General features: G+C 40.6%; 2 protein-coding genes across 5 annotated transcripts in view; one reads left to right on the forward strand and one right to left on the reverse strand.

The window, feature by feature from the left end:
• The window catches only part of LOC144479447 (beta-1,3-galactosyl-O-glycosyl-glycoprotein beta-1,6-N-acetylglucosaminyltransferase-like), a 107,804-nt gene that overhangs the window by 73,307 nt on the left and 22,259 nt on the right, over nt 1–12,238 (reverse strand). The window lies entirely within an intron of this gene.
• Nucleotides 2,565–7,257, forward strand: mibp (muscle-specific beta 1 integrin binding protein). 3 transcript variants are annotated; one of them, XM_078198130.1, is made up of 8 exons: nt 2,565–2,760; nt 3,927–4,017; nt 4,823–4,871; nt 4,986–5,163; nt 5,800–5,871; nt 5,988–6,094; nt 6,560–6,645; nt 6,729–7,257. In XM_078198130.1, exons 1-7 carry the CDS (start codon nt 2,735–2,737, stop codon nt 6,643–6,645), a joined length of 609 nt encoding a protein of 202 aa, XP_078054256.1. In that variant the 5' UTR covers nt 2,565–2,734; the 3' UTR covers nt 6,729–7,257. The 3 variants fall into 3 exon arrangements, with proteins under 3 accessions (XP_078054256.1, XP_078054258.1, XP_078054255.1); XM_078198132.1 differs by lacking the exon at nt 4,823–4,871 and having other exon boundaries at nt 2,669–2,760; XM_078198129.1 differs by lacking the exons at nt 2,565–2,760; nt 3,927–4,017 and having other exon boundaries at nt 4,039–4,871.

Genomic DNA, 12,238 nt, shown 5'->3' on the forward strand with positions numbered 1-12,238 from the left:
CTAGTTTGAGACTCCCCTACCGTTGGGAAAACATGTTGACTATCTAGCTTATATATGCCCCTCATTATTTTATAAACCTCCATAAGATCACCTCTGAGCCTCTACACTCCAGGGAAAAAGGTCCCAGTCTATCCAGCCTCTCCTTATAACTCAAACCATCAAGTCCTGGTAGCATCCTAATAAATCTTTTCTGCACTCTTTCTAGTTTAATAATATCATTTCTCTGCAATAGCATCTCAGCTAGTCCCATACCTTGATCTTTTCCCAGCAGCCCTGTAAAATCTTTTCTCTTCAGATAACTATCCAGATCCTTTTTGAAAACCGCAGAATTAAATCTGTCTCCACCACACACTGAGACATTCCACATCCAAAGCATTTGCTGCATAAAGAGAGTTTTCCTCATGCCACCTCTGGTTCTTTTGCTAATGTCCTTGGAGTTCTTGACCTTCTGCCGACGGGAACAGTTTTTCCCCATTTACATTCGCCAGACCCCTCATGATTTTGAACACATGTAACAAGTCTACTCGTAACCTTCTCTTCTCCAAGGAGAGCAGTCCCAGCTTTGCCAATCTAGCCACCTAGCTGAAATCTCTTATTGTAGCAACCATTCTTGTAAATATTTTCTGCATCCTTTCTAAAGCTTTCACATCCTTCCCATTGAGGCTGAACCAGTGTTTTATGAAGGTTGATACTTTCCTTCCTTCTGTACTCTGTGCCCTTATGTATAAAATGCAGGATTCAGTATAATTTATTAACTGCTTTCTCAACCTATCCTGCCACTTCTAGTGATTTATGCACATAGGGGCAGATCTGTTGCACAGCAGTAGTTATTACCCAGATTGCCTTTAAAAACTCAGTTACACCTGACTGAACAAAATTAAGTTTGTATGGGCTTTCTAACAGCAGTATGAGGGCAACAAAGGGGAAGTTCTCACCACATCAAAGGTAGGGGAGCCTAAAACAAGAGGGCATAGGTTTAAGGTGAGAGGGGAGAGATACAAAAGTGTCCAGAAGGGCAATGTTTTCACACACAGGATGGTGAGTGTCTGGAACAAGCTGCCAGAGGTAGTAGTAGAGGCGGGTACAATTTTGTCTTTTAAAAAGCATTTGGACAGTTACATGGGTAAGATGTGTATAGAGGGATATGGACCAAATGTGGGCAGTTGGGATTAGCTTAGGAGTTTTAAAAGAAAAGGGCGGCATGGACAAGTTGGGCCGAAGGGCCTGTTTCCGTGCTGTAAACCTCTATGACTCTATACACACAGATCTTCTGCTCCTAAATTTTCTTTATAGTTGCACCCTTTATTTTATGTCACCTCGCCTCACCTTCTGATCAAAATGTATCACTTCAAACTTCTCTACATTAAATTTCATCTGCCACATCTGCCCATTTCACCAGCCTGTTTATATTGTCTTGAAGTCTACCACTATTCTCCTCACAGTTCATAATGCTTCCAAGTGTTGCATCATCTTTAAATTTTGAAATTGTGCCCTGTACACCCAGATCTAGGATCTAAATATAAATCAAGTATTCAGCGATCCCTCCATATATCATCCTCCAGTCTGAAGTATGTAATGCCTTCTGTAATTCATATTTTAATAGGGTTGGGTTAAATAATTAAACTGTTACATGATGTAGCTATGCTAAAGACTAATGTTTCAAAATACTGTACCACATGGTCCAAACTAAAATGCCTCCTGGGGCTAATATTTTTCATTTTAAAAGCATTGTTTTACTGACGTTTGGGGACTAAAGTGATTAATACATAAGAAGCCAACATAATAGATTTAGAAATGATATGGTCCACACATTTTCTTGGAGCTCCTGCACCTCAAAGTTTCCCATTACGCCACTGGTGTTGAAGGCTAAATATTGGCAAGAACACCAAAGTAACCCCTTCGCTCTTCAGGGTACAGAGGGCAGTCGTGGCCTTGGCTTAACATCTCAGTAGAAAGATAGCACCTCTGACAGTACGGCACTCTCTCAGCACTGTACTAATGTGTCAGCCTAAATTAAGTGCTCAAATCTCTGGGTTGTGGGGATTGAATGTAACGCCCTCATGCGTTCTTAAACAAAAACATGCTACCATTGAGGCAAGGTTATGATAAACTTTCCGTCGACTGAGTGTCGAGCTCCTAGGGGACAAAGTTCTGCCCTATTAAGCTGCATTATAACTAGAACTAACCCTATTTTTCTCGCTTGTTTCCTACATTGCATCACTCACGCTCTCCTACCATGTGAAACTATTGCAGGTCTGAAAATTTATATTACAGCTGGCGAGAGCAACCACTTTTTTGAAAAAGTCTGAAATGGAATAGAAGATTTAGTTTCAGTAATAGGTTTGAGTGGGGGGGAGGAGGAAAGTTTGTTTGAAACTTCTTTTTTAGGGTGATACAGTTTAAAGATCAGAGCATTTAACTGTTTTAACTTTCTGATTCTGGACACCGAGCAATGAGAGGAGGTTTGGTTTGGGGGGAGTTGACCCTGGAATCTACCACATTACTGATTTAGGAAAGGAAAGATTCCAGACTATAATTGGATTGAGGAGGGGATGAGTGATGCCAGACAGCTGCAGCGCTAGTGCGCCTGCTCGCAGGCCAAGGGCCGGATTGGCTGGCTGGGATGCTGACGTGTGTAGGATCAGTATAATAAGGGCGCCTGATTTGTGAATGAAATAGTAGCCGTGAAAGTAACAAATAACCTCGGCAACCAGCTGGGAGCGGACCGTGCAGCATGAAGTACATTATAGCCATCGGAGGGTAAGTATTACCGGTAAAAGCCTTGCAATAAGACAAGTTATCAGCAGTGCTGGCAGAGAAACGTTTTTAATTTTACTTTTCAGCGATCAGACGCGGATAAAGTGGGAAGAGCCAAATTTTGTGTATCCAGTATTTATAATAGTTATGGTGTAATGGTTAGAAATCGTATTTTACAGAATATTTTTTAAAAATCTAATCGCATTTTACAAAATAATTTGTTAAAAATAGATTTAATCTTAATTTTGCGAAACATTTGAATTTGTACTTCCGAGGATTTTGTAGTGGGCGACTTCGTTAGCAGTTTAATGCTTTGTCGACATTTCGCCTAATTTTTAACTTGTTCTATTGTAATTCTTCCGAGGTTATTGTATCATTCTGTTTTTTAAAAAAAACAAATATGCAGATGGGATCTAACTGCAGCTTTTTTTTCTACTGAAAAATTTCCAGTCTAGTTAGACTAGTGGCGTTTTCCCGCTTCCTGCTATGGTATAAAGATGAGCTACATGAGGACTTCTCTTTTAAACAAGAAGTGTTTTATTTTCTTTCTCCTCCACCCGCTGGTTGCGCGTTGGAAGAGGGAACATCTTTTATTTGAATCTGGGATTTGAATTTTGATTCTCCCGCTCAAACTCCGATCCGAGCGGCGCCAAACTCAAAAAAACCTCACCCTAGCTGTAAACTCGCAGTTGCATATTTCAATTCGAAATGGAAATATTGCTACTTCAATAAAAAAAAAGTTACATGAGTGTTTTTGTGAATTTAGATTGCCCAAATATTGAGCTTATTTTATTTTTTGGCATGAGTGCCAATAAAATATTGAGTTCATTTGCATTCTGGCATGAATGCCAACCAGGCAAACGTGCAGTTTATTAAATCCTAAAAAGAAGTCACTTGCAGCTTGGCCGCAATCTACTAACGGAGTCTGCCACCGAAATGAAATGGCATTTCTGCGGAGGGGAAGGATATGTTCTCGCTACATATTGTTTTAAAGGATTCCCCACCTTCTCAATATTGATAACAGCCACGCCTGGGAGTTGCATTTCGGTTGGAATCTGGCGCCCTTTTTGAAATCCGGTCTTGATCCATTGCGGAAGTTTGTTTAGCCGCCCCATTCAAGCTGCTTTTACTCAAACTCCGTCCGTCTTTTTGTATCTTGTCTTTTTCAGTGTAACTAACGGTGGGAAAACCACTCTGACGAATAGAATTCGCCAAACATTACCAAACTGCTGTGTAGTACATCAGGATGACTTTTTCAAGGTGAGTATATTTGAACATTTAAAAAAATCGAAACGTGAATTGCTTTTATTATAATTTTATAAAATAGGGATTAATTGAACTTATTGCCTATAATCCTAATGTACTGAAGTGGAATGTCTGGGGCGGAACGCAGTTAAACTTTAATTGTCAGACGCATTTAATATTTCACTACTTGGCAGGCTAAAAATATACATGTTTGTAATATGAGTCATGCATGGCACTGGGGGGGAACTTGTGCCTGCACTTGTAATTCTGATTCAGCTCCGAAATGTTTCACCAATTTATCTCCGTTCTGATGTAGACCATTAGTTGGCACTACCCTGTGACACTTCACTCAAAGTACATCAAGATTGGGACCTGATGGCTGATTGGAAAAATGCACTGCCCTGTACAATATTAAAACCAATGCACACCAAAGGAGTCACTGGTTTGACCCCTTGCCTGATAAAAGCCAGAACATGGACGGTGGGGCCCCTATGATGTGTTCCTGAGACGGGGTGGTGCTGGGGTGAGGTGCTAAGAATCAGCCATAGTTCCTACTCCTGATTGGTTATCTGACTTTTGCTGAAGGTTTGCACAGCGAAGGCAGGTTGTGATGGATGGTAAGGGCCTGCTTATGCTGCCAATCCTCGTTTGAGGAATGGCCACTGCTGTGGTACTGGAGGCTGCTGCTGTCAGTGGAAGCAAGAATACATCAGCAAGAATCAGGGCTTTCGGGAGAGTAGGCATAAGATTGATGTTTAATTCCTTGTGTAATGTATCAATGTATGTTTGCAGCCATGTTTTTATGATGACTATATTTCAGCCGCCAGATCAAATAGAAGTTGGGGAAGATGGATTTAAACAATGGGATGGTAAGAATGGTTGTAGGCAACGATTTTTTTTTTAAAACAATGAACTACGTTGACATTTAATTAACCTTGTGTCGGTCCTTGCGGTAATTTGCTGGGTTCTTTTTTGACCTTCAGTGATCACAGCCCTCGACATGGAGGCGATGATGAGTACTGTCAACGCCTGGATTGACAACCCAGTAAAGTTTGCCCGCTCGCATGGAGTGAACGTCACTCCAGTCTCCGATGAGCAGAGCGATCCAGAGAAAGGCGTTCACATATTGATAGTGGAAGGGTTCCTGTTGTATAACTACAGGTGCAGTTTTCTGGAACTCACTCTTTCAGTTTGAGAAAGCAGGGTTTATAAAGTGCCTTGAGAAACTTCATGATACCCAGTTTAAAAAAAAAAAAAATAATGGCGGCTGTGAACCTTTTTTTTTTATTCTGTCAACTTAACTGAATCGCCCACCAGTAGGGTTCTGGAGTGAAAACTTACTGGAGAGCGTGTGGACTAACATTTTGGGTTGTGACGTATTGGTGGTTACTGGTTTGTCACTAGCAGCAATTTGAGGTGATTAAGTGTATTGCACAGAAATTGACTAAGTTTGCAATTTTTTGATTGTGCATTATTACCATTGTCTGAAATAAACCCAGTCAAATACTTGGCTTTTGAAAGAATACAATAACTGAGTCATTTGGAGCTTCATGTGCAATGGCATTCCAAGTTCATTGCATTCTGTCTGTGACCTTGACCACAAACTTAACTCTTCTCTAATACCAGTAATTGGCATTTGATGAAACTGTCTTTATTTTCTGATTTGACTCATCAGAAATCAATTCATATTCTGGTGATCACCCATTTGTAACTATTAAAAATGAATATCAAACAGTTTTGAAATTTGAAGCTAATTGTCAATTTTTATTTAACCATTTGACTTTCTTTCTCTCCTAGGCCATTGGTCAAGATCTTTGATCAAAGCTATTTCTTGTCCCTTCCATATGAAGAATGCAAGATCAGAAGGAGGTAATGTGATATTTTATGATTTGATTGTTAAATCCAGTCAGTTGAGTAAGCAAAGCACATTCTTTCCTCTGCCCTGAGATGTACAGGTTTAACAACAACTTTTTGTTTTTTTTCAGTACAAGGAATTATACAGTTCCTGATCCACCTGGTTTGTTTGATGGACATGTGTGGCCAATGTACTTAAAACACAAGAAAGAGATGGAAGCCAACAATGTTAATGTTGGTAGGTGTCTTGTGCATATTGTACTGAAATGAATTGAGGTGATATTTAAATTTCCATTTGAAGACAGTAATTGTGGGAAAAGTTGTTTTGGCAATTAGACATGAGCAGGTCTTGAAATTGGAGAGAAATTTCCAGAAGTCATGGGCAATATTGTGTATTTGATCTGCAGACTTTTTTTTTACCAAATTGTTTGTTTGAATGTGGGGTGAAGAAAGGAAAGTATAGGTGGCATGGAGCACATCTGGGCTGACCATCTACTATTTAGCCAGTCAGCATGCTGTCTGTTAGATCTGCCAGCCTGTCAGAATTGGGATGTAGGAGCTCCCAAACTGATTGCTCTACTCCATTCTGATACCTTTTTTGAGTCACCCCACAGAAGTAGGTTTTAGACATCTGATATCTTGTGCTCCTGATTCTTGCAAGGTGGAAAGAATGCCAACTGAACTTGATCTTTTTTTTTTCCAGTGTATCTGAATGGTTTGAAGACAAAGGAGGAAATCTATCTACAAGTATATGAAGATATTCAAAATCAAATCCTGAATTGTTCATAGGTAATTATAAAACAGCTTAGTTGCAAGATGTATTCTTTTTGATTTCACCCATTTAAAAAAAAATTTCTGCCCTTATCTTTCAGGGTCTGTGGTGGACTGAGGACTTGGGAGTGAAAAACAAGTTTGAAGTTGTAAATAGTTGAAATGTCTACTAAAAACATTTGCCCCCATCTAAGTGCCCAGTTTCCATTACATTAGATTCAGTTTAATTTTACAGTCTTGTATGTATATAGTCGGACATGGTTTAAATTATTTCAATCTGTCAGTAATGGCAGTTATGTTTTGAGAACTTCTAAAGTCGAATGCATTTTTAAAAATTGTGTAACCATTGTAACTTTTTACTTGATCCTGTTTTACAGTTTTAATGAATTATGTAAACTGATGCCTGAAGTATTGGCTATTCCACTACACTTTGTATTGTCACGTTACTGTAACCTATCATATGTTGACTTTCCATTTTCATGTACATGATTTTTATATCGGCATATGCCCTTTGGTTTTGATGTACTGTGCACTTTGCAATACATGGCCCATCCTTTGTCATAAAACACAACCTAGGGGATTTCTCAGTTTTGATAGTTTGCTGTAAATTTGGAACTACCATGGCTTTTATTTTGCATCACCTAGAGCTTGCGTTATACCATGTGAATGGATGATATTTTTTAATATCAAGGTATCCATTTTTTAAAAAAAATCACTGAATTGTATCCAGATAGAGCAGCAAATTTGGTGTAGAAAAATGTCTTGTTTATATTTTTTTAACCAACAAATGGTAGGCTAGCTTAAGACTGTCTCTGATAGTTAGCTTTTTTAAAAAAAATGATGGGGGGGGGGGAAGGGAAGAGAGAGAGAGAGGAGGATAGAAGAGAAAATTGAATGTTCAAAAAGAAAAGGCCTGTGTATTTGGTTAAAGGGTGCATTATGTAACGAATTGGTCACTTAATCCAAGGTCAAATTTAGAAGTGCTGAACAGCATGAGCTGTCTAAATGCTACCAGTGCTTGTAGAACGGTATAGGAGATAAATGATACTCTTACAAATTGCCCTTAAAATTAGTGACTTGACTCTGGACAAGTTAGTGTTAAGTTCGGCATAATTAATTTCAGCAGAGTTATCTTGTTCTGAAAGATCCCCTCACATTCCACACTTATAGGGTCTCGTGCAAAGGTGGAGTTATTTAAAGCCTGCATTACTTACCTCTGGTTATCGGGATTAAATTTAAAATTTACCTGATGTTCTATATTCAGCTCCATCTACTTGACACTAGACTGGAGTTTAATCGACCATCACCTCTTTCCACCCCCTCCTGATTAGTCACATTGGCTACCACTCCCCAGATAAAAGGCACTAACATCCTTATTTATGATCCTCCATAAATTCACAACAGATGGATCTGTGTCCACTATGATATTGTTCTGATTCCAGCTATTCTGTTACCTGTTCCTGCAGTCCCTACTGTGTTATCCACCAGGGATTTTTTTTTTTGGAGAGGTGCATATTGCTGTCAAGTAGTTCAGTGCTAGTGCATGCAGCTCTGGATTCAAACCTGTATGGTGCTGAGGGAATGTGGTGTTCTTGGAGGGTTCGTGTGTAAATGTAAACACTACCACGGCATTAATTTGAAAGGCAGATGTATTAACTTTGATGTCCTGGCCAATAATCACAAAATGATTCATTATCACATAGGTTTGGAAAGCTTGACGAGTTGCTGTATTTCCTGTTACTACAGTGACTCTTGCAAAAGTGTGTCACGCATTAGGCTGCCCTGAGATTGCAAAAGGTACTCTGTAAATGCAATTATTTTTTCAATTGGGAGCTGTAATATCACACCCTTTATTGCTGATTCAAACACTCATGTCTGCCAGTTGGCCATATGTAAGTGTACATGTTCTCAGGTGCTTTTACAGCAACATTTTTGTCACTCATTCCAAACTGGTGGAAGGGATCAATCAATAATAAATGAGCTGGTTTAAAAAGCAAAGCAGGCCTGGTTTGTACCAGGCTAGGTTTGTTCCAAACATACGGGTTTGCATTGGGAAAAAGATGGCTGCTCCAACTATAAGGAAAGATGAGTAGGCAGCATGTCAGTAGGGCCCTATGGGCAGTAACCTGACATGCTAAAAGCTCTGCACATTGCTGAGATACTCAGGATTACTGACTGGCTGCAACTCTGTTCGGAGCTCAACAAATAGTTTCAACCGAAGCAGACCAGCTGTGAGACTCAATAATGAATGCTTGCAATGTTATAAATATTTATATATGATTTATTAATGCAAATTTTGCCCACTGCCCAATTTTTGTTGTGGCTGGACATCAGCTGATAGACCATTTCACTGAATTGATAGTGGTAACAGTTTCAATCCAAATTCTGTAGTGCTGTATGATAATTAATGGAATGAAAAACTAAACCCCCAATAACGCAAGATGTGAGTGCAGGGTCAGGACTTGAAGGGCAAGTTTAAGATAGCTACAACAGTGTCTGTATGGGGTGATAAATGACAGCTCTGGAAGGGTTGTTGAGGCTAGGAGTGGGGAGTCATTTATGGAACAGGTGGATTGGGTTGACAGATTAAGATAATCTAAGGTAAGGTAAAGTTGCCATAGTCCCAGATAACCATAGGCTGGTCTCCCCTTTTGCAGGGGAGAGTTGAACTATGGTGATTGAACCTGAGGATCACACCTCAGGTGAGGGGTAGAGTTGAGAAGGTGAGGCTTCATGAATAACCTCAGCAGGTAAGGGAATTTAACCCGCATTGTTGGCATCATCATCCAGCCAACTGACGAGGTAGGGATGAGCACAATATGACTTGGCCTCAGAATTAAGGAATGCAAAAAGGAACCCCAGTTTCTGCTCCTAATCTCCATTTTCTGGAAAGTCAATGTGCCAATTTGGACTGCAGCAATGTAAATTGACTAATGCTGAATAGGCAACCTGTTTTATATCTAACTTATTTCCATTTGAGTTGGCTTAGCTATATATTAGAAAATAGACGCCATTCGGCCCTTTGAACCGTTGCCATTTATTATGATCATGACTGATCCAATTCAATAGCCTGATCCCACTCCCCCCATATCCTTTCACCACTTTAGCTCCAAGAGCTATATTTAACTCTTTGAAAACAAAGTTTTGACCTCAACTATTTTCTATGGTAGTGAATTCCACAGGCTCATCAATCACCGGGTGAAGAAATCTATTACCTCAGTCCTAAATACATGTCCTCAAACTATTACCTCTGGTTCTGGACAACCCCGCCATTGGAAACATCCTTCCATCTACCCTGTCCAGATCTGTTAGAATTTTATAGGTTTCTATGAGATTTCCCTCATTCTTCTGAATTCCCACTGTTCCAGGAATCAGTCTCGTAAATCTTCACTGTGCTGTTTAGAGCAAGAATATCCATCCTCAGATAAGATCAAAACAGTACACAATATTCCAGGTGTGGCCTCACCAAGGCCCTGTTTAAATTGCAGCAAGACATCCCTACTCTACTCAAATCCTCTGATTATGAAGGCCAAAATAACCATTTGCCTTTTTACTGCCTGCTGCATCTGCGTGCTTACCTTCGCTGGTGACTGGTGTCACAAGGACATCCAGTTCTTGTGGCACGTTCCCCCAATCCTGATTTATGGTCATTCAGATAGTAATCTATCAAAGTGGATAACCTCACATTTATCCAAAATATACTGCATCTCTCAGCCATTTGTCCATGCACTCAACTTGTTCCACTCAACTTTGTGTCATCTGCAAATTTGGAGATATTACATTTAGTTCCCTCATCTAAATCAATATGTATAGTGAATAGCTGGGGTCCCAGAACTTATCCCTGTGGTAACCTACTAGTTACTGCCTGCCATTCGAAAAAAACTCTATTCCTAATGTTTATTTCCTATCTGCCAGCTTTCCATCCATCTACCCCAATCCCATGTGCTTCAATTTTACATGCTGATCTCTTGCGTGGAGAGGATTCTTAGAGACAGGATGTATGTGCATTTAGAACGGAACAATCTCATTAGTGACAGACAGCATGGTTTTGTAAGAGGGAGGTCGTGCCTTACAAATTTGGTGGAGTTTTTTGAGGAAGTGACAAAAACGGTTGAAGGAAGGGCCGTGGATGTCGTCTATATGGATTTCAGTAAGGCATTTGACAAAGTCCCACATGGCAGGTTGGTTAAGAAGGTTAAGGCTCATGGGATACAAGAAGAAGTGGCGAGATGGGTGGAGAACTGGCTTGGCCATAGGAGACAGAGGGTAGTGGTCGAAGGGTCTTTTTCCGGCTGGAGGTCTGTGACCAGTGGTGTTCCGCAGGGCTCTGTACTGGGACCTCTCCTATTTGTGATATATATAAATGATTTGGAAGAAGGTGTAACTGGTGTAATCAGCAAGTTTGCGGATGACACGAAGATGGCTGGACTTGCGGATAGCGAAGAGCATTGTTGGGCAATACAGCAGGATATAAATAGGCTGGAAAATTGGGCAGAGAGGTGGCAGATGGAGTTTAATCCGGATAAATGCGAAGTGATGCATTTTGGAAGAAATAATGTAGGGAGGAGTTATACAATAAATGGCAGAGTCATCAGGAGTATAGAAACACAGAGGGACCTAGGTGTGCAAGTCCACAAATCCTTGAAGGTGGCAACACAGGTGGAGAAGGTGGTGAAGAAGGCATATGGTATGCTTGCCTTTATAGGATGGGGTAGAGAGTATAAAAGCTGGAGTCTGATGATGCAGCTGTATAGAACGCTGGTTAGGCCACATTTGGAGTACTGCGTCCAGTTCTGGTCGCCGCACTACCAGAAGGACGTGGAGGCGTTAGAGAGAGTGCAGAGAAGGTTTACCAGGATGTTGCTTGGTATGGAGGGTCTTAGCTATGAGGAGAGATTGGGTAGACTGGGGTTGTTCTCCTTGGAAAGACGGAGAATGAGGGGAGATCTAATAGAGGTGTACAAGATTATGAAGGGTATAGATAGGGTGAACAGTGGGAAGCTTTTTCCCAGGTCGGAGGTGATGATCACGAGGGGTCACGGGCTCAAGCTGAGAGGGGCGAAGTATAACTCTGATATCAGAGGGACGTTTTTTACACAGAGGGTGGTGGGGGCCTGGAATGCGCTGCCAAGTAGGGTGGTGGAGGCAGGCACGCTGACATCGTTTAAGACTTACCTGGATAGTCACATGAGCAGCCTGGGAATGGAGGGATACAAACGATTGGTCTAGTTGGACCAAGGAGCGGCACAGGCTTGGAGGGCCGAAGGGCCTGTTTCCTGTGCTGTATTGTTCTTTGTGGGACTTTGTTGAAATAAATCACTTCCACTGGCTCCCCCTCATCTACTATATAGTTATATAATAACTATATATTAGGATATATAGTTATATCCTAAAATAATTCCAGTAGATTTCCCAAGCATGATTTTCCTTTCATAAATCTAAGCTGACTCTGATCCTGCCACTGTTCTCCAAGTATTCTGCTATGAACTATTTGATAACGGACTCTAGAATTTTCCTCACTACTGACATTAGGTTTACAGATCTATAATTCCAATCTGTAGGAACTGTTCCAGAGTTTATAGAATCTTGGAAGATGATCACAAATGCATCC

The sequence above is a fragment of the Mustelus asterias genome, chromosome 26, assembly GCF_964213995.1.
Source record: "Mustelus asterias chromosome 26, sMusAst1.hap1.1, whole genome shotgun sequence".
NCBI lineage: Eukaryota > Metazoa > Chordata > Chondrichthyes > Carcharhiniformes > Triakidae > Mustelus > Mustelus asterias.